At 41.8% G+C, this 22,030-nt stretch overlaps 4 protein-coding genes across 28 annotated transcripts in view; 3 read left to right on the forward strand and 1 right to left on the reverse strand.

Moving 5' to 3' along the window:
• The window catches only part of LOC141793334 (fibroblast growth factor 18-like), a 296,332-nt gene that overhangs the window by 241,666 nt on the left and 32,636 nt on the right, over positions 1 to 22,030 (reverse strand). The gene's annotated exons all lie outside the window — the stretch shown is intronic.
• LOC141793331 (protocadherin alpha-C2-like) overlaps positions 1 to 22,030 on the forward strand; it is a 222,007-nt gene that overhangs the window by 138,352 nt on the left and 61,625 nt on the right. Inside the window, exon 1 of one of the 21 annotated variants that reach the window (XM_074673919.1) lies at positions 3,767 to 6,276. The exons of 18 other annotated variants lie outside the window; for them this stretch is intronic. In XM_074673919.1, coding sequence (XP_074530020.1) covers positions 3,895 to 6,276 — 2,382 coding nt within the window. In that variant the 5' untranslated portion in view covers positions 3,767 to 3,894. Of the gene's footprint in view, positions 1 to 3,766; positions 6,277 to 7,242; positions 9,773 to 17,796; positions 20,300 to 22,030 lie in introns of those variants that run through there. 2 more of the 21 variants (XM_074673918.1, XM_074673924.1) reach the window with 2 other exon arrangements.
• On the forward strand, positions 564 to 2,972 carry LOC141793829 (protocadherin alpha-3-like). The gene has a single exon (XM_074674700.1). The coding sequence runs from the start codon at positions 564 to 566 to the stop codon at positions 2,970 to 2,972; it is 2,409 nt and encodes an 802-aa protein (XP_074530801.1).
• LOC141793830 (protocadherin alpha-8-like) lies at positions 11,104 to 13,491 on the forward strand. The gene has a single exon (XM_074674701.1). It carries the CDS (start codon positions 11,104 to 11,106, stop codon positions 13,489 to 13,491), a length of 2,388 nt encoding a protein of 795 aa, XP_074530802.1.

Below are 22,030 nucleotides of genomic sequence, written 5' to 3' on the forward strand. Positions count from 1 at the left end.
AGTCAAATGGTTTTTTTTTCGTTGAAAATTATAATTTCCTTGTATTTTTAGTTCTGTCTGAACATATTGCTAAATTCTATTTTGCATTTTCCAAACTTTTTAGCTCTATAGGAACAGCAGGTGGAGTATACACGTGTTAAATGAAACGATTTGAGACACAAACTTGACTGTAAAAGACGGGATTACATCTCTTGACTTCTGTAGTCGCTTGGCTGATTTGAACAGCATGGTATGGTTGTTGTCTGGATTTCAACAGTGGTTACTCATATCTGGATTGCTGTCAGTGGTTAAATGCAGTTTAAATATATCACCACATGAGGACACTGTAGACCACGACTTCTAGACGATTCTCCGGAGATGGGAGACTCCTCCCAGAAATAGAGGCTCATGATGAGGTTTCTCTGGGCTTTGTCACAAAGAGACGCAGAGCGAAAGAGAAAAGGGTTGAAAAATATTGATGATAGAAATGCAACAAAGTGGAATCGTAATGTCCGTGCGCATTGTGGTCGATTGATGGGAGAGGCTGGACAGGAGTTAATGCCTCTTTTGAGCTGGATATAATGATGTCTTTGATGAAAGGAACGAGCCTTTGTCGGATTTATCTTGTGACCGTGCTGCTGAATTGTTGCTGGGAGGCTGTGTGTGGACAACTCTCATATTCTGTTTCAGAGGAGGTGAACCCGGGGACTTCTGTTGGAAATATCGCCAAGGATCTCAACCTTAATGTTCAGGATTTAGAGTCTCGTATGTTTCAGATCGTCAGCGGATCAAAGAGAAAATATTTCGAGGTCAATCTGAAAACGGGTGTGCTCTATGTCAATGAAAGAATCGACCGTGAGGAGCTTTGTGCGAAGGCTGCCAGATGCACCGTCAACGTAGAGGCTGTGATCAACAACCCACTGAAGCTGTACCGGTTAGATATAACTATAACAGATACTAATGACAATGCTCCTGTTTTCTCCGAGGCGTTACAGTCTCTTGACGTTGCAGAAAACACTTTACCTGGAGTGAAATTTGGGTTAATAGAGGCAACGGATTTGGATGTTGGAAAGAACGATGTCAGTACATACAGGCTTAGTAAGAATGATTATTTTTCTTTAGAGATTCACAAAGGGGAAGAAAGCGTGTCTGCAGAGTTAGTGCTGCAAAAATCCTTAGACCGGGAGAAGGACTCTGTTTTAAAGCTCACACTGACTGCAGTCGACGGCGGGAGCCCAGCACGATCAGGTACCTCAAATATCATGATTAATGTTCTAGATATAAATGATAACCACCCTGTTTTTAGTAAATCCTTGTACAAAGTTAAAGTAACAGAAAACTTACCAATTGGATCTACTGTTATCATTCTGAACGCAACAGACGCGGATGAGGGTTTAAACAGTGAAATAGAATATTCTTTAAGGAAAAAGGGTCAGGACCGTGTTTTAAATTTATTTGAAATTGACTCAAAAACAGGAGCGATTTTAGTCAAAGGTAAGATTGATTATGAGGAAAACCCTGCCTTTGAGATTCATGCACAAGCCAGTGACAAAGGCCATCCTCCTATGTCTGCTCATTGTAAAGTGCTGGTTGAAGTGGTGGACCTCAACGACAACGCTCCTGAGGTCACTGTGACGTCACTACTCAACACGGTAAAGGAGGACGCAGAAGCAGGTACTGCTATTGCACTTGTTTCGGTGTTGGACAGAGATGGAGGGAAAAATGGTGTAGTCAAAGCTGTAATAGAAAATGATGCACCCTTTTCGTTAGAAACAAATTATAAAAACTATTACTCCTTGGTGGTTAATGCTCCTCTCGACAGGGAGACTCAGGCTCTGTACAACGTCACGATTGTAGCCACGGATGAGGGGACTCCACCTCTCTCCAGCACCAGCATAGTGACCGTTCATGTTTCTGATGTCAATGACAACCCACCTCGATTCTCAGAGCAGCTCATAAATGTTTTTGTCAAAGAAAATAGCGCAGTAGGAGAAGTGATAACAACAGTGAAGGCAGAAGATGCTGATATCAATCAGAATGGTCAGGTGAGCTACTCTTTTTTACAAAGTACCAGTAACTCCATACCTTTATCAACCATGATAAACATCAACTCAGAGACTGGAGATATAGTCAGCCTGCAGTCTTTTAACTATGAGGAGTTAAAAACCTTTCAGTTCAAAGTTCAGGCCACAGACTCTGGTGTTCCTCCTCTCAGCAGCAACGTGACTGTCAACGTTTTGATCCTGGATGAGAATGACAATAATCCAACTATTCTGGCGCCTTATTCTGAGCACGGCTCCGTTAACAGTGAGAGCATCCCCTACTCTGCTGAAGCGGGATACTTTGTGGCAAAGATCAGGGCTGTAGACGCTGACTCTGGATACAACGCGCTGCTTTCTTATCACCTCTCTGAGCCCAAAGGAAACAACCTCTTTCGGATCGGAACCAGCACCGGAGAAATCAGGACTAAGAGGAGAATGAGTGACAATGACCTGAAAACTCACCCCTTGCTGGTCTTGGTTTCTGATAACGGAGAACCCTCTCTGTCAGCTACTGTGTCTATAGATGTGGTGGTGGTTGAGAGCACAGCTGACATCCAGACTCAGTTCAGACATGTGCCCATGAAGGAGGAGAGCTTCTCTGCTTTGAACCTCTATCTGCTCATCGCCATAGTGGCGGTGTCAGCCATCTTCCTGCTCAGCCTCCTCACTCTAATAGCTGTCAAATGTCACAGGACAGACAGCTCTTTCAGCAGGTACGGAGCCCCAATGATCACCACCCATCCTGACGGGAGCTGGTCTTACTCCAAATCTACTCAGCAGTATGACGTGTGTTTCAGCTCAGACACACTCAAGAGTGACGTAGTGGTTTTCCCCGCCCCGTTTCCACCTGTAGATGCTGAACTCATCAGTATCAATGGAGGAGACACTTTTACACGAACTCAGACTTTACCAAACAAAGAAAAGGTAAGACAAATCTTCAAGAATATTTGAGTAGAAATCTTTTGTTAATATGTTGAGTCAAGGTCCAATTGTTTGTGTTTTTGTTTTATTCAAATTCATACTGTTAAGCTCCGGAATACTACAGCTTTTATTTGGAGTGCGTCGCTGTCCGCGGTACTCAGGCATGCTTCAATAACATGTCTATAGTTTATCGAGTATTTTTCTAAATAAAAACAGGTCCGGTTGGCCTACATATTTTCCATGAATTGAAATATATTTATGCATGATGTGCTACACAAGTGCAGTTTTTCTCGGTTAAAATAATACGTTTATTTTCAATAGACAGTTGCCCGGGTCATTGGATAAAGCAAAGCAAAGCAAAACAAAACAAAACAATCAAAACAAAAATAAAAATAAAAACTGAAAAAAACAACATGCATCTATCAAAGAATTTTTTTCTGTCTACAACCTATCAAATTTATAGTTCAGGTGTAGAAAATCTGCCAAACGGAAGTGATTTTTAAAAAATGTAGAACCATTTTTTGGTGATAAAGGTGATTTAAAAAAAAAAAAAAAAAAAAGAAAACTACTATAATCAGTGGCCTGAAAAGTCAAGTCTTATTTGAAAACTTTTTCTTCTAATTTTCTTAGAGAGGTCCGTGATTCTAAAGATCAGAGAACGGATCAGACATACCAGTGTTTAGTTGAGTTTCGCATGTAGTTATGATTGATGTCCACGAGGGGATGCTGCAGACCATCACATGTAGATACACTGTTTGACGTCTCAGGGCTCCTCCCAGGTTTAGTGGATGATGTGTTCGTGGGCTTTGTTACAAGGAGAGGTAGAACGACAAAGAGTGGTCCTCTTCGACGCTGGGCAAGATGTCTAAACAATAGTCCAGGCTATTTCCTGCCTCTGGGCTGCTGTATCGTTCTTTCAACTTAACCCAAGTGCTCTTTCTCCGCTGGTGGAATGATGTATTTTCTGAGCAGATCGAGCTCTGTGTGGATATATCTCTTGGTCGTGCTGCTGGATTGTTACTGGGACGCGGTGTCGGGGCAGCTCTCTTACTCCGTCTCAGAGGAGGTAAACCTGGGGACTGTGGTCGGAAATATCGCCAAAGATCTGAACATCAATGTCCAGGATTTGGAGTCTCGCATGTTTCAGATCGTTGCTGGATCAAAGACTAAATATTTCGAGGTAAACCTAAAGACTGGTGCTCTGCATGTTAACGAGAGAATAGATCGAGAGGAGCTGTGTGGAGACGAGGATAAATGTTCACTGACTATAGAAGCAGTTATTAGTAATCCATTGAAACTATACCGTATTGAAGTTATTGTTCAGGATGTTAATGATAATTCTCCCTCATTTGTCAGTACATCAGAGGTAATTGACATAACAGAAAACACAGCGACGGGTGCAAAATTCCCCCTGCGTCCGGCTGACGATGCAGATGTGGGTAAAAATGCAGTTAATGCCTACAGGCTAAGCCAGAATGAACATTTCTCTCTCGTTACACATAAAGGAGAAAGTATCACTCCGGAATTACTGCTGCAAAAAGCTCTAGACAGAGAAAAACAATCTGTGATAAGCCTCACATTGACTGCTATCGATGGAGGAACACCAGCTAAATCTGGGACAATGATCATCATAGTAAATGTTTTGGACAATAACGACAACGCTCCTGTTTTCAGTCAAACACTTTACAAAGCGAGTGTGTTTGAAAACGTTAAGGTAGGCACGTCCATAATAACATTAAACGCCACTGATTTAGATGCAGGGCTCAATGGACAAGTGTCATATGCTTTTAGCAAACTCGGTCGAGGAAAACAGACGGATATGTTTGATATAGATGCAAAAACTGGAACTGTGACAAATAAAAAGAATATTGACTTTGAGGAAAACAATGCATTTGAGGTCAGAGTACAAGCCAGTGATGGAGCTTCCTCTCCTCTCACCTCTCATGCAAAACTACTGATTGAGGTTTTGGACGTTAATGACAATGCCCCTGAAATTTCAGTAACATCACTGCTAAACTCTGTGAAAGAAGATGCTCAAATAGGCACCGCAATTGCACTGGTTTCAGTGATTGACAAAGATGGAGGAAAAAATGGGCTGGTGAAATGTAAAATTTCTAATGATGTCCCATTTAAATTAGAAACTAATTACAAGAATTACTATTCTCTAGTTGTAGACGGACTCCTTGACAGAGAGAAAACATCTCAATATAATGTCAGCATCACTGCTACAGATGAGGGGACTCCACCTCTCTCCAGCACCAGCATAGTGACCGTTCATGTTTCTGATGTGAATGACAACCCACCTCAATTCTCAGAGCAGCTCATACATGTTTTTATCAAAGAAAATAGTGCAGTAGGAGAAGTGATAACAACAGTAAAGGCAGAAGATACTGACATCAATCAGAATGGTCAGGTGAGATACTCTTTTTTAAAAAGTAACGGTGACTCCATACCTTTATCTACCATGATTAATATCAACTCAGAGACTGGAGATATAGTCAGCCTGCAGTCTTTTAACTATGAGGAGTTAAAAACCTTGCAGTTCAAAGTTCAGGCCACAGACTCTGGTGTTCCTCCTCTCAGCAGTAATGTGACTGTCAACGTTTTGATCCTGGATGAGAATGACAATAATCCAACTATTCTGGCGCCTTATTCTGAGCATGGCTCCGTTAACAGTGAGAGCATCCCCTACTCTGCTGAAGCGGGATACTTTGTGGCAAAGATCAGGGCTGTAGATGCTGACTCTGGATACAACGCGCTGCTTTCTTATCACCTCTCTGAGCCCAAAGGAAACAACCTCTTCCGGATCGGAACCAGCACCGGAGAAATCAGGACTAAGAGGAGAATGAGTGACAATGACCTGAAAACTCACCCCTTGCTGGTCTTGGTTTCTGATAACGGAGAACCCTCTCTGTCAGCTACTGTGTCTATAGATGTGGTGGTGGTTGAGAGCACAGCTGACATCCAGACTCAGTTCAGACATGTGCCCATGAAGGAGGAGAGCTTCTCTGCTTTGAACCTCTATCTGCTCATCGCCATAGTGGCGGTGTCAGCCATCTTCCTGCTCAGCCTCCTCACTCTAATAGCTGTCAAATGTCACAGGACAGATGGCTCTTTCAGCAGGTACGGAGCCCCAATGATCACCACCCATCCTGACGGGAGCTGGTCTTACTCCAAATCTACTCAGCAGTATGACGTGTGTTTCAGCTCAGACACACTCAAGAGTGACGTAGTGGTTTTCCCCGCCCCGTTTCCACCTGTAGATGCTGAACTCATCAGTATAAATGGAGGAGACACGTTTACCAGAACTCAGACTTTACCAAACAAAGAGAAGGTAAGAAAATATCAATGTCATATCAATATCAATCAATTGTCAATGTCGCTGTCTGTGGTCCTGAACTTGAATTGTTGTTTCTTTGTACTCCTATGCGTAGAAATGAGTCAGAATTGATGCAAGTTGACTTGAAAACGGTTGTTGGTCTTTGAGATACATGAGTGTTAAATGATCAACAAGCTTTTGAAATATTATTTTTTTCCATTTCAAACAACAGTTTTCAGAGTTTTTGTGGGCCTTTTGTGTCTGTGGTATTGAATTGCTTCAGAATGCTGCACTGAGGGGCATTTTGCTGTCCATGGTGCTGAAAGCAAACTACTGCATATTTGTGGATGGTAAATACTTTGACAAATGGAAAAAATATGTATTTATAAACTAGTCATTTTTTGCTGTTCTCTCGAAGTTGACATATAACAGTAAGGCATTATATCATTGTCAAGTACTGATATAATGATATATGATGGATGTCATTCTTTTAGCAGAGTGTCTGTACAAGTTAAGTCTTTACAATAAGTTAAACCTGGTTTAATTTTATGAGCTTTCAGTTCGCGTTCTTGCCTATTCTGCGTCACCAGCAATGTTTTATTATTGCATTCATTATCTTCCTGGAGATTAAAAGGGATTGTATTGTCAAAACAATAATACCTTTTTATAAAGTTAGAAATAAGTCAAAATACTAAAATCACATCGAGGTAAACTAATAATTTAGATGGCATTTAATGACAAAATGTCAGTTGTACAGAAAGACATATCTTTTGTAGATATTAAAGTGGAGAATGAAACACGGAAAGAGCTTCGGTAATATGAGTCATAACTTGATTCTTAATGTAGTTTTCGCGAGTGTCCACAAGGGGACGTTGTAGACCATCACATCTGAAATCTCTTTTTGTGACTTGGGGCTCCTCCCAGATCGAAACGAAGCTGGTGTTTGTCAGACATTTGAACAAAGAGCCTTGGACAGCGGAGGAGAACTGTGCGTAAAAACCTTGACTCATTGCGGAATTAACATGTCGAGAGTCTCTCCAGGCACTCGACAGACTCTATTTTAATAACTTGATAAGAGTGACCTAATTGACCAAATTCTTCCTTATGCTGTCTTTTATCCACGGGTGGAATGATGTATTTTCCGAGCAGATCGAGCTCTGTGTGGATATATCTCTTGGTCGTGCTGCTGGATTGTTACTGGGACGCGGTGTCGGGGCAGCTCTCTTACTCCGTCTCAGAGGAGGTAAACCTGGGGACTGTGGTCGGAAATATCGCCAAAGATCTGAACATCAATGTCCAGGATTTGGAGTCTCGCATGTTTCAGATCGTTGCTGGATCAAAGACTAAATATTTCGAGGTAAACCTAAAGACTGGAGCTCTGTATGTTAACGAGAGAATAGATCGAGAAGGACTGTGCAGGGACGAGGCCAAATGCTCCCTTATTGTCGAAGCGGTTATTAATAACCCTTTGAAGTTGTATCGAATTGAAATTATAATCCTGGATGTAAATGACAACAGCCCAGTATTTCGAAGCACGTCTCAAAATATCAATATCACAGAGAGCACAGCAGCAGGGGCGAAATTTCTGTTGAAACGAGCTCATGATGCAGATGTCGGAAAAAATACAATAAACACATACAAGCTAAGTCAGAACGAACATTTCTCTTTAGTTACACACAAAGGAGAGGGGGCAACTCCAGAATTATTGCTTCAGAAAGCGTTAGACCGAGAGAAACAATCTGTGGTGAGACTAAAACTGACTGCGATTGATGGTGGAATTCCTGCTAAATCAGGAAGTATGGATATAATCGTGAATGTGCTAGATAGTAATGACAACGCTCCTGTTTTCAGTCAAACACTTTACAAAGCAAGTGTGTTTGAAAATGTCAAAGTAGGAACATCAATAATAACACTAAATGCTACAGATTTAGATGCTGGTCAAAACGGAAGGGTAACATACTCTTTTATTGAAATAGATCAGGGTAAGCATGCTGATTTGTTTTCCATAGACGAAAAAACTGGTACTGTAACAAACAAAATGAATATTGATTTTGAGGAAGACAATGCATTTGAGATCAGAGTTCAAGCCAGTGATGGAGCTTCCTCTCCTCTCACCTCTCATGCAAAACTACTGATTGAAGTTTTAGACGTAAACGACAATGCCCCTGAAATTACAGTTACATCACTGCTAAACTCTGTGAAAGAAGATGCACAAATAGGCACCGCAATTGCACTTGTTTCAGTACTTGACAAAGATGGAGGACAAAATGGGCAAGTGAAATGCAAAATTTCCAATAACGTCCCATTTAAGTTAGAGACAAATTACAAGAATTACTATTCTCTAGTTGTAGACGGACCACTTGACAGAGAGAAAACACCCCAGTATAATGTCAGTATCATTGCTACAGATGAGGGTAGCCCACCTCTCTCCAGCACAAGCATCATTAAAGTACATGTCTCAGATGTGAATGATAACAAACCTGTATTCACGGAAAACGTGATAAATATCTTTGTGAAAGAAAACAGTCCAGTTGGAGAAGTTGTTAAAACAGTTTCAGCTTTTGATGCTGATATCAATCAGAATGGTCAGGTGAGGTACTCCTTTTTACAAAGTAACAGTAACTCCATACCTTTATCAACCATGATAAACATCAACTCAGATACTGGAGATATAGTCAGCCTTCAGTCTTTTAACTATGAGGAGTTAAAAACCTTTCAGTTCAAAGTTCAGGCCACAGACTCTGGTGTTCCTCCTCTCAGCAGCAACGTGACTGTCAACGTTTTGATCCTGGATGAGAATGACAATAATCCAACTATTCTGGCACCTTATTCTGAGCACGGCTCCGTTAACAGTGAGAGCATCCCCTACTCTGCTGAAGCGGGATACTTTGTGGCAAAGATCAGGGCTGTAGACGCTGACTCTGGATACAACGCGCTGCTTTCTTATCACCTTTCTGAGCCCAAAGGAAACAACCTCTTCCGGATCGGAACCAGCACCGGAGAAATCAGGACTAAGAGGAGAATGAGTGACAATGACCTGAAAACTCACCCCTTGCTGGTCTTGGTTTCTGATAATGGAGAACCCTCCCTGTCAGCTACTGTGTCTATTGATGTGGTGGTGGTTGAGAGCACAGCTGACATCCAGACTCAGTTCAGACATGTGCCCATGAAGGAGGAGAGCTTCTCTGCTTTGAACCTCTATCTGCTCATCGCCATAGTGGCGGTGTCAGCCATCTTCCTGCTCAGCCTCCTCACTCTAATAGCGGTCAAATGTCACAGGACAGACGGCTCTTTCAGCAGGTACGGAGCCCCAATGATCACCACCCATCCTGACGGGAGCTGGTCTTACTCCAAATCTACTCAGCAGTATGACGTGTGTTTCAGCTCAGACACACTCAAGAGTGACGTAGTGGTTTTCCCCGCCCCGTTTCCACCTGTAGATGCTGAACTCATCAGTATAAATGGGGGAGATACTTTTACCAGAACTCAGACTTTGCCAAACAAAGAAAAGGTAAGAGAGTTAAGCCCATTTGTTGTAAATATAATGTTCATTATGAAAGCAATTTTGTATTTACTTTTAATGAAGAGCACCTGCCTTGAGTCTTGGCCCTTTCTTTTTTACCAGACCCTCAACTTATTTTTTGTGTCCAAAACACACACACACACACACACACACTATATATATATATATATATATATATATATATATATATATATATATATATATATATATATATATATATATATATATATATATATATATATATATATATATATGAGAAGCAAAATCCACACATTGTTTACAGAGGGCTACTCTGACCTGTTTCGTGTGTTACGTTCAGTTTTTCCCCTGCAAACATGGGTAATCTGATCCTTTTTACTTTTCATAAAGTAAACCCTGGTGATGAGGAAAATATTGTTGTCCAGTTTCTACAAACTCATGAAGTGAAGAAGGTGACAACTTGTGTTTTCACCGTGTTAGACACTGTCCATGGTGCTGAAAATTTGTCTTTCTCTAGAAGCTAGGACTGCAGCTTAAACAAGTAAACTGTGATACAACAATGGTTTGACCTGAGTTAACAAAGTTTAAACTTTGGCAATGACACTAATAATGTACTGGGCTTAGTTTTTGATTTTCGATTTGTTGTTGCACGGTGTAATTTTTTTATTGCTGGTGTGTTGTTGAATTAATCTGCAGTGGTGGCTGTTCCCTGTACACTGGGTGTCTTAACTATTTGTTCCTGCGATGGAAACAACTTGTTTATATTCCATACTTAATTTTAATGAATTTAAAAGTCATTTTTTAAAACATCATTAAAATATCTGGAGATATTTTGTTTTTTACAACATTCATAGTACGGTTCATATTATGTTCTTGTCCCTTGTTACATGTCAAAGACGAAAACATATTAATCCTATTCTAATCTTGAAACCCTAAAAAAAAGAAGAAGAAGAAGAAGACTTCTTTGTTTTCAAGTTTCAGTGCAAAGAAACCTGTAATTTATAAAATGATTTACTGTAGCCAAGCTTTCACTAAAAACGGCTTTTGAAAAGTCATATTGCTGGTCCCGTGGTGTGTAATGTAACTAGCTAATTTGACCATGGGAGGGCACTGCAGACCATAACACAGACAGAACCGTATCTAAATTCTGAGGCCCCTCCTAGATCAGGAACGTGATGATGCGTTGTTGGGCTCGACACAAAGAGACGCAGAGGCACAGTGAGAAGGCTGAGGCATTTTCTGCTCTGAGAGGATATTTGAAGAAAGAGGAACACAGTTTCCGTTAATACTTGTCTTTCACGAGACTTTTTTTCTATGTTGGTTTCACATCGGCTCGGACTATGTTTTTAAATGACAGGAGTCCTGTGGTGGCATATTTGTTACTGCTGCTACTGGATTGTTACTGGGAAGCGGTGTCGGGCCAGCTTTCTTACTCCATATCAGAGGAGGTGAATCCGGGGACTGCTGTGGGGAATATAGCAAAGGATTTAAACCTCAGCCTCGAGGATCTGGAGTCTCGTATGTTTCAAATTGTTTCCGGATCCAAGAGGAAATTTTTCGAGGTAAATCTAAAGACTGGTTTTCTATTCGTCAACGACAGAATAGACAGAGAGGAGCTCTGTGGGAAGGCGACGAAATGCACAGTGAGCGTAGAGGCTGTGGTTAACGCTCCATTGAAGCTTTATCGGTTAGAAATAAACATTATAGATGTTAATGACAACTATCCGATGTTCAGTACAAATTCACAGAGCATTGAAGTAGCAGAGAGCACACTGCCCGGAACCAAATTTCTTGTGTTGTCAGCATACGATGCCGATGTAGGAAAGAATGGCATCAGTACTTATAAGTTAAATCAAAATGATCACTTTTCATTGTCAGTGAACAAAGGAGACAGTGTGTCTGCTGAGCTGGTCCTCCAGAAACCGTTAGACCGAGAAAAGCAGCCTGTTATTAAACTCACACTGACTGCTGTAGATGGAGGAACACCTCCGAAATCTGGCACGTCACAGATTATTATCCGCGTATTGGATGTCAATGATAACGTTCCCATATTTACTAAATCCTTGTACAAAACGAGCATTACAGAAAATGTTCCCATTGGTGCATCCGTTGTTACAGTAACCGCAACAGACGCGGATGAAGGACCAAACGGGGACGTATCCTATTCACTGAGCAGCAAAGACCAAGACCATGTTTTGGAAATATTTCAAATTGACGGAAAAACAGGCTTACTGACAGTAAAGGGAAAGATAGATTTCGAAGAGCACCCTGCTTTTGAAATCCGTGTTCAAGCTACTGATAAAGGCTATCCCCCTATGGCGGCGCAGTGCAAAGTATTGATCGAGGTGGTGGACTTGAACGACAACACGCCTGAAATATCTGTGACATCATTACTCAACAGAGTAAAAGAGGATGCAAAAATAGGCACTGCTGTTGCACTTGTGTCAGTACTAGACAGAGACGGAGGTAAAAATGGAGTAGTTCACTGTGATATTAAAAATGGAGGCCCCTTTAAGCTCGAAACAAACTATAAAAACTATTACTCTTTGGTAGTGGACGGACAGCTTGACCGAGAGAGTGCTTCACAATATAACGTGACGATCACAGCAACAGATGATGGAGCACCTGCTCTCACCAGCACGACCGACATCACTGTTTATATTTCCGATGTCAACGACAACTCACCCAGATTTTCAGACACGTCACTAAATATCTATCTAAAGGAGAACAGTCCTGTAGGAGCTGTTTTAAAAAGGGTCACAGCAGAGGATGACGATATTGATCAAAATGCCCAGGTGAGCTACTCGATTATAGAAAGCCAAAGCAACTCACTGCCTTTATCAGCAATGATAAACATCAACTCAGAGACAGGAGACATAGTCAGTCTGCAGTCCTTTAACTATGAGGAGTTAAAAACCTTTCAGTTCAAAGTTCAGGCCACAGACTCTGGTGTTCCTCCTCTCAGCAGCAACGTGACTGTCAACGTTTTGATCCTGGATGAGAATGACAATAATCCAACTATTCTGGCGCCTTATTCTGAGCACGGCTCCGTTAACAGTGAGAGCATCCCCTACTCTGCTGAAGCGGGATACTTTGTGGCAAAGATCAGGGCTGTAGACGCTGACTCTGGATACAACGCGCTGCTTTCTTATCACCTCTCTGAGCCCAAAGGAAACAACCTCTTCCGGATCGGAACCAGCACCGGAGAAATCAGGACTAAGAGGAGAATGAGTGACAATGACCTGAAAACTCACCCCTTGCTGGTCTTGGTTTCTGATAACGGAGAACCCTCCCTGTCAGCTACTGTGTCTATTGATGTGGTGGTGGTTGAGAGCACAGCTGACATCCAGACTCAGTTCAGACATGTGCCCATGAAGGAGGAGAGCTTCTCTGCTTTGAACCTCTATCTACTCATCGCCATAGTGGCGGTGTCAGCCATCTTCCTGCTCAGCCTCCTCACTCTAATAGCTGTCAAATGTCACAGGACAGACGGCTCTTTCAGCAGGTACGGAGCCCCAATGATCACCACCCATCCTGACGGGAGCTGGTCTTACTCCAAATCTACTCAGCAGTATGACGTGTGTTTCAGCTCAGACACACTCAAGAGTGACGTAGTGGTTTTCCCCGCCCCGTTTCCACCTGTAGATGCTGAACTCATCAGTATCAATGGAGGAGACACTTTTACACGAACTCAGACTTTACCAAACAAAGAAAAGGTAAGACCATGATGACATATGGCACTGTGGATGTTGTACAAGATTGTTATGTCCGAGCAGTCTGAGAACCAGTGTTCTTTACTTTAACCAGAGAATTTTTTGTTTGTTTTTCACCTTTGTTCGAAACCACGTCAAAAACGAACAATTAAAATGTTGGACGTTGAAATAGTTTTGTTTTTTTTTTAATCTTTTTTTTTTTTAATTTAAACGTTGGACATATATTGATCCGGAAAGATAAATTTTGCTATCCATGGTGCTGGAAAAAAGTTGCTGCTCTCGTTGATTTTTTTCTTGGCAGATGGAAGGGGTTCTTTTTCTCAACTTCAGTTGTCAGGGCTTCACCTATATTCTCTGTTTCCATGCTGTTCAGTATAACTGGAAAATATTATTTATGATTTATTTGTACTAACAACGCGAAAGAAGCTTTTTATGCACTTTCACTTTGTGTATTTGTCAGTTAAATGGAATTTGGTATGTGCAAAAACCGAATCGGTATTCCAGGCAATTTAGACTTGTTTTGTAATCATAAAGCCAATGGTACATTTTGCCTCTCTAATAAATGGATCGTATTGAAAATACAGGGTGGCGAACAGTAAAAGTTGTGCAAAATCAAAGTGACCGTCTGTGAAATATTTTTAATAAGTTTTTGAGAGTGGGGTTTTTCATGTCTTGAAGATTTATGTAGTTATTAAAAAAGTCCACAAGGGGACGTTGTAGACCATCACATCTGAAATCTCTTTTTGTGACTTGGGGCTCCTCCCAGATCGAAACGAAGCTGGTGTTTGTGAGGCGTTTGAACAAAGAGCCTTGGACAGCGGAGGAGAACTGTGCGAAAATCCTTTTCTTCTTGTGGTATCGACAGAATGAATGGCCCGCCGGTTGTTTTGGAAGATTCTAGTTGTTTTAACTGATAAGACCGACGTCATTGTCCAAATTCGTATGCAGTCTTTAATCCAACGGGTGGAATGATGTATTTTCCGAGCAGGTCGAGCTCTGTGTGGATATATCTCTTGGTCGTGCTGCTGGATTGTTATTGGGACGCGGTGTCGGGGCAGCTCTCTTACTCCGTCTCAGAGGAGGTAAACCTGGGGACTGTGGTCGGAAATATCGCCAAAGATCTGAACATCAATGCCCAGGATTTGGAGTCCCGCATGTTTCAGATCGTTGCTGGATCAAAGACTAAATATTTCGAGGTAAACCTAAAGACTGGAGCTCTGTATGTTAACGAGAGAATAGATCGAGAAGGACTGTGCGGTGGTGAGCTCAAATGTTCTCTTAGCATAGAAGCGGTTATTAATAATCCTTTGAAATTGTATCGGATTGAGGTAATCATACTGGATGTAAATGATAATGCTCCGACATTTCAAAGAAAGTCACAGGTAATAAACATAACAGAGATAACAGCAGCGGGAGCCAAATTTCCTCTATATCCTGCTCACGATGCCGATGTGGGTAAAAACACGGTCAATACGTACAAATTAAGTCAGAATGAACATTTCTCTCTCGTTACGCACAGGGAGGAAGGTGTTATCGCTGAACTCCAGCTACAGAAAGCTTTAGACCGAGAGAGACAATCTGTGATACGCCTCACATTGACTGCTATCGACGGAGGAACACCAGCTAAATCTGGCACAATGATCATCATAGTAAATGTTTTGGATATTAATGATAACGCTCCTGTTTTCAGTCAAACACTTTATAAAGCAAGTGTGTTTGAGAACTCAAAGTTAGGCACCTCGATAATAACATTGAATGCTTCTGATTTAGATGCAGGGCCTAATGGACAAGTGTTGTATTCTTTCAGTGAAGTAGGCCGAGGGAAACAAACTGATTTATTTTCTATTGACGAAAACACAGGGACTGTAACAAATAAAAAGAATATTGACTTTGAGGTAAACAACGCATTTGAGATCAGAGTTCAAGCCAGTGACGGAGCTTCCTCTCCTCTCACCTCTCATGCAAAACTACTGATTGAAGTTTTAGACGTAAACGACAATGCCCCTGAAATTACAGTTACATCACTGCTAAACTCTGTGAAAGAAGATGCACAATTGGGCACCGCAATTGCACTTGTTTCAGTTTCTGACAAAGACGGAGGAAAAAATGGGCTGGTGAAATGTAAAATTTCTAATGATGTCCCATTTAAATTAGAAACTAATTACAAGAATTACTATTCTCTAGTTGTAGACGGAAAACTTGATAGAGAGAAAACATCTCAATATAATATCAGCATCACTGCTACAGATGAGGGAAGCCCACCTCTCTCCAGCACAAGCATCAATAAAGTACATGTCTCAGATGTGAATGACAACCCACCTCGATTCTCAGATCAGATCATAAATGTTTTTGTGAGAGAAAATAGTGCAGTAGGAGAAGTGATAACAAAAGTAAATGCAGATGATGCTGATATCAATCAGAATGGTCAGGTGAGCTACTCTTTTTTACAAAGTAACAGTAACTCCATACCTTTATCTACCATGATTAATATCAACCAAGAAACTGGAGATATAGTCAGCCTGCAGTCCTTTAACTATGAGGAGTTAAAAACCTTTCAGTTTAAAGTTCAGGCCACAGACTCTGGTGTTCCTCCTCTCAGCAGCAACGTGACTGTCAACGTTTTGATCCTGGATGAGAATGACAATAATCCAACTATTCTGGCGCCTTATTCTGAGCACGGCTCCGTTAACAGTGAGAGCATCCCCTACTCTGCTGAAGCGGGATACTTTGTGGCAAAGATCAGGGCTGTAGACGCTGACTCTGGTTATAACGCGCTGCTTTCTTATCACCTCTCTGAGCCCAAAGGAAACAACCTCTTCCGGATCGGAACCAGCACCGGAGAAATCAGGACTAAGAGGAGAATGAGTGACAATGACCTGAAAACTCACCCCTTGCTGGTCTTGGTTTCTGATAACGGAGAACCCTCCCTGTCAGCTACTGTGTCTATTGATGTGGTGGTGGTTGAGAGCACAGCTGACATCCAGACTCAGTTCAGACATGTGCCCATGAAGGAGGAGAGCTTCTCTGCTTTGAACCTCTATCTGCTCATCGCCATAGTGGCGGTGTCAGCCATCTTCCTGCTCAGCCTCCTCACTCTAATAGCTGTCAAATGTCACAGGACAGACAGCTCTTTCAGCAGGTACGGAGCCCCAATGATCACCACCCATCCTGACGGGAGCTGGTCTTACTCCAAATCTACTCAGCAGTATGACGTGTGTTTCAGCTCAGACACACTCAAGAGTGACGTGGTGGTTTTCCCCGCCCCGTTTCCACCTGTAGATGCTGACCTCATCAGTATCAATGGAGGAGACACTTTTACACGAACTCAGACTTTACCTAACAAGGAAAAGGTAAGAAAATATTAATGATCACATCCATTGTTCTTCATTTTAGTTGTTTAGAAGTATAGTAAACAAGTTTTTAGGGGGGTACACATACAAGTTCAGTTTTGTTTTTTTAGCCCTTGTCATCTTGACCCAATTTAGAGCATTAAAAAAAAGAAAAGGAAGGATTTAAAATACTAAGGTTGATCTTCCAGAAGTGTCCATTTTGGCTGCTTCTTTGCCTTAGTAGTTTTACGTCGCTGTCCGTGGTCCTGAACGTGAATTGTTTGCTGCTTTTGAGTTCCATACTTCTTAGTTTCAGCTATGTGTTTGGAAGACCACTGAAAGTAGTCACTAACCAGGTTATACTTTTTCCTCATGTAAAGGGGTATTGTGTCTTAAACTGAACCGACATACACAGCACTAAGAGTCTTGCTTTTTAAACTAAGGTCGCAACTATCTAGTCAAAATTTTTTTCCATTTTTAAGACTTAAGAATATTAACACAAGACATATCTGACAATTACAGGCTATATGACTTCAGGATGTTTTTTAATATGACTCAAGAATGCCTCATCGCAAAAACAAGAAGTCTTAATTTGATGCCCTGAAGTACTGACATCTACATGAGCAAAGAGATAAAAAAGTTGAACTTCTTTATACGGGACGTCACTCTGTGTCGTTATTTTGATATGGATTTAAGCTTGGCAGTATTTCTGTTGTTTTTCAATGGACAGCTTTGATTCAAGTGTGTTTTCTAGCCTGCTGGTCGAGCATAGCGAGGCTCTGTCCGTGGTCCTGAAATAATAAACGTTTGCACCCAGTTCGCCGATATAGATGTTTTGTTCGACTGCATTCATTTCAAATCTTAGTAGTTTTGTGAAATGACCACAAGGCTACACTCTAGACCGTAACATCACCAGCTGGTCGCTGATGTGCAGAGGCCCCTCCCACATCCGAGAGATCCTTTTCCCTGTGCTTTGTTAGAATGAGACGCAGGACGAAGTGGGTGGATAAAGACGACATACAGACATCAAATCTGTTCCTCGGAGCGATGATTTGGTCTGAATAAGCGAAAGACACGTCGATATAGGGATATATGTTTTGTGCTTGTGGTAAAGAAGCATGCATCGGCAGGAGAGGAATCGCTCCGTTTGGATTTATCTTGTGCTTTTTGTTTTGGAGTATAACTGGAGAGCGGTATCCGGGCAGCTTTCTTATTCCGTCTCAGAGGAGGTAAACCTGGGGACTTCGGTTGGAAACCTCGCCAAGGATCTTAATCTAAATGTGCAGGATTTGGAGACCCGCATGTTTCAGATAGTTGCTGGATCAAAGAAGAAGTATTTTGATGTAAATTTAAAGTCTGGTATTTTCTTTGTCAGTGAGAGAATAGACCGAGAGGAGCTCTGTGCCAAAGCTGCAAAATGCACGATGAATGTCGAGGCCGTGATAAACAGCCCACTGAAACTTTACCGTATTGAGGTTAATATACTTGACGTTAATGATAATCCCCCGTCTTTCAGCGCTAAATCACAGACTATCGATATAGCAGAGAGTGTTTTACCGGGAGCCAGATTCCCTGTGCTGTCTGCATATGATGCTGATGTGGGGAAAAATGCGATCAACACATATAAGCTTAACAGCAATGAGTATTTCTCTCTTGCTGTGCACAAAGGAGAGAGTGTTTCAGCTGAGTTGGTCCTTCAGAAATCATTAGACCGAGAAAAACAGGCTTTAATCAGACTCACTCTTAACGCTGTCGACGGAGGAACACCATCAAAATCAGGCACGTCAGAAATCATAGTTAATGTTCTGGACATCAACGATAATATCCCAGCCTTTACGAAAACATTGTATAAAACAAGTATTAAAGAAAATGCACCACTTGGCAGCACAGTATTAACAGTTACTGCAACCGACGCTGATGAGGGGACAAACAAAGACATTGTGTATTTTCTAAATACTAAAGATCAAGACCATGTCTTAGACATGTTTGAGATTGATCCAGGGACAGGAATCATAACAGTTAAAGGCAGAATAGACTTTGAAAAGAACCCTGCCTTTGAAATTCGCGTTCAGGCTGCTGACAAAGGCACGCCTCCATTAACAGCGCAGTGTAAAGTACTGGTAGAAGTGGAGGATCTGAATGACAATGCGCCTGACATCACAGTGACGTCACTCCTCAGTACAGTAAGGGAGGACGCTGAAATTGGCACCGCTGTTGCACTTGTTTCTGTTCTTGACAGAGATGGGGGCAAAAATGGTGAAGTCAAATGTGAAATCATAAACTCAGTTCCCTTTAGACTAGATATTAACTATAAAAATTATTTTTCATTAGTTATTGGAGGAGCTCTGGACAGAGAACTCATCTCCAGCTACAATATCACTATCAAAGCAACAGATGAAGGCAAGCCCCCACTCTCCAACACTACTGTAGTTCTTATTCAGGTTTCTGATGTTAATGATAACACCCCTGTATTTTCAGAGACAGTTGTTAACGTGTATGTAGAAGAAAACAGTCCAGTGGGAAAAGTTTTAAATAGAGTGTTTGCAACTGATGCTGATGTAAGTGAAAATAGCCAAATTACCTATTCATTGATAAATGAGAATAACTTACTGCCTCTATCTACCATGATAAACATCAACTCAGAGACTGGAGATATAGTCAGTTTGCAGTCTTTTAACTATGAGGAGTTAAAAACCTTTCAGTTTAAAGTTCAGGCCACAGACTCTGGTGTTCCTCCTCTCAGCAGCAACGTGACTGTCAACGTTTTGATCCTGGATGAGAATGACAATAATCCAACTATTCTGGCGCCTTATTCTGAGCACGGCTCCGTTAACAGTGAGAGCATCCCCTACTCTGCTGAAGCGGGATACTTTGTGGCAAAGATCAGGGCTGTAGACGCTGACTCTGGATACAACGCGCTGCTTTCTTATCACCTCTCTGAGCCCAAAGGAAACAACCTCTTCCGGATCGGAACCAGCACCGGAGAAATCAGGACTAAGAGGAGAATGAGTGACAATGACCTGAAAACTCACCCCTTGCTGGTCTTGGTGTCTGATAACGGAGAACCCTCCCTTTCAGCTACTGTGTCTATAGATGTGGTGGTGGTTGAGAGCACAGCTGACATCCAGACTCAGTTCAGACATGTGCCCATGAAGGAGGAGAGCTTCTCTGCTTTGAACCTCTATCTGCTCATCGCCATAGTGGCGGTGTCAGCCATCTTCCTGCTCAGCCTCCTCACTCTGATAGCTGTCAAATGTCACAGGACAGACGGCTCTTTCAGCAGGTACGGAGCCCCAATGATCACCACCCATCCTGACGGGAGCTGGTCTTACTCCAAATCTACTCAGCAGTATGACGTGTGTTTCAGCTCAGACACACTCAAGAGTGACGTAGTGGTTTTCCCCGCCCCGTTTCCACCTGTAGATGCTGAACTCATCAGTATAAATGGAGGAGACACTTTTACCAGAACTCAGACTTTACCCAACAAAGAAAAGGTAAGAAAATATCGAATCATTCATCTAAAATCGCTCTTTATCACTTGGTTTAATGTATAGTTTAACCATCATTGTAGTAACAAAATATCCCAAATTTGATTTTTTATTTCTTGCTTTGTTCATTTTGGCTCAATTTAGAGCAGGAAAAATTGCCCTGTTTGGCTGCTTCCACACTTTTGCATTTTGATGTCGCTGTCTGTGGTCCTGAACTTGAATTGTTCGTCTTTTCTACCCTCTATCACCATGGAATGTTGCACTGTATTGTAGCCATAATCTTGATCAGTAGGCTCCTATTTTTTATGTAAGATGTGTGTTTCTTATCTTATAATATGTAGATGGATTTAAAACATAAACGTAAGCAGCAGAAATCCATGGTTCCCGTTCATATTATATCTGATATGAACCTTTATCTTTGTAGTTACATCATTTAACACATTTTAATGAGCTTTACAAATAATGGGTTTTACTTTTGACCTCAAATGTGTCAAGATAGAATCTGCTGAATTTATCAATTCAAGTGTCACGGAGTGAACTGATTAATTGATTTGATTTTACTTTTATTAAATTATTTGAGGAGGCAGCTATGAAGTCGATGTGGAGTTCTTTAACTTTGGGTTGAAGTGTGAATACCGTGGCGTTGTACCCCTCTTCTTTAAATTATTTGGGGAAAAATCAACATGACATTTCATGATTAAGTTCTATGAGCGTTTCTAAGTGATGGAGGTTAGGCCTGTTTTATGGTTTGAAACGTGCGCAGTTCTTCAAAGTTCCACACAGCGGCGCTGTAGACCGTAACACAGAATTAATGAGGCTCCTCCCCGAGTAACAGCACGGCGACTGAGGCATTACAAAGAGACACGGGAAGAGAAGAGACGGCACAATGGAGCCTTCGTGTCAAGGAATAAGAAAATCTAAATAGCTCTGGCTTAAACTTTGTCAGATCGCTCGATGTCACGGTGAACCTGGTTGTGGATGTATTTGTCGTTCCTTCTCGCTGGAACTATGCATTTACTAATGAGAAGGAGGTCTTTTGTTACATCTCTGCTCCTGGTGTTGTTGGGTTGTTTCTGGGAAACGGCGTCTGGGCAGCTCTCTTACTCCGTCTCAGAGGAGGTAAACCCTGGGACTAATGTCGGAAATATCGCCAAGGATCTGAACCTAAATCTGCAGGATTTGGAGTCCCGTTCGTTTCAAGTTGTTGCAGGATCTAAGAGGAAATATTTTGAGGTAAATCGAAAGACTGGATTTCTATATGTCAATGAGAGGATAGATAGAGAGGAGCTTTGTCCGGGGGAGCCGAAGTGCACTGTAAGCGTGGAGGCTGTGATTAACAACCCGTTAAAGCTTTACCGTATAGAGATCGAAATCAAAGATGTGAATGACCATTCTCCGTCTTTTAGCGCGAAATCGCAAATGCTAGACATCGCAGAGAATACCCTGCCCGGGTTTAGATTTGCGTTGTCCGAAGCAAGCGATGCTGATGTGGGTAAAAATGGTGTCAGTGCATATAAGCTTAGTCCAAACGAGTACTTTAGCCTGGCGACACACAAGAGGGAAGAGAACATATCTCCGGAGTTAGTGCTGCAGAAAGCCTTGGACCGTGAGAAAAAGCCCCATATGCGGCTCATGTTGACTGCTGTAGACGGAGGAACGCCGTCAAATTCAGGCACATCAGAAATAGAAATAAATGTACTGGATAGTAATGACAACGCACCAGTGTTCAGCCGCACT

This window comes from Halichoeres trimaculatus, unplaced genomic scaffold (genome assembly GCF_033239565.1).
Source record: "Halichoeres trimaculatus isolate MK-OKI-2021-1 unplaced genomic scaffold, fHalTri1.1 fHalTri1_scaffold_7, whole genome shotgun sequence".
Classification (NCBI taxonomy): domain Eukaryota; kingdom Metazoa; phylum Chordata; class Actinopteri; order Labriformes; family Labridae; genus Halichoeres; species Halichoeres trimaculatus.

Excerpts from the sequence above, each read along its gene's own strand:
- LOC141793829 (XM_074674700.1), top strand. The coding sequence starts at position 564 with ATGTCTTTGATGAAAGGAACGAGCCTTTGTCGGATTTATCTTGTGACC.
- LOC141793830 (XM_074674701.1), top strand. The coding sequence starts at position 11,104 with ATGTTTTTAAATGACAGGAGTCCTGTGGTGGCATATTTGTTACTGCTG.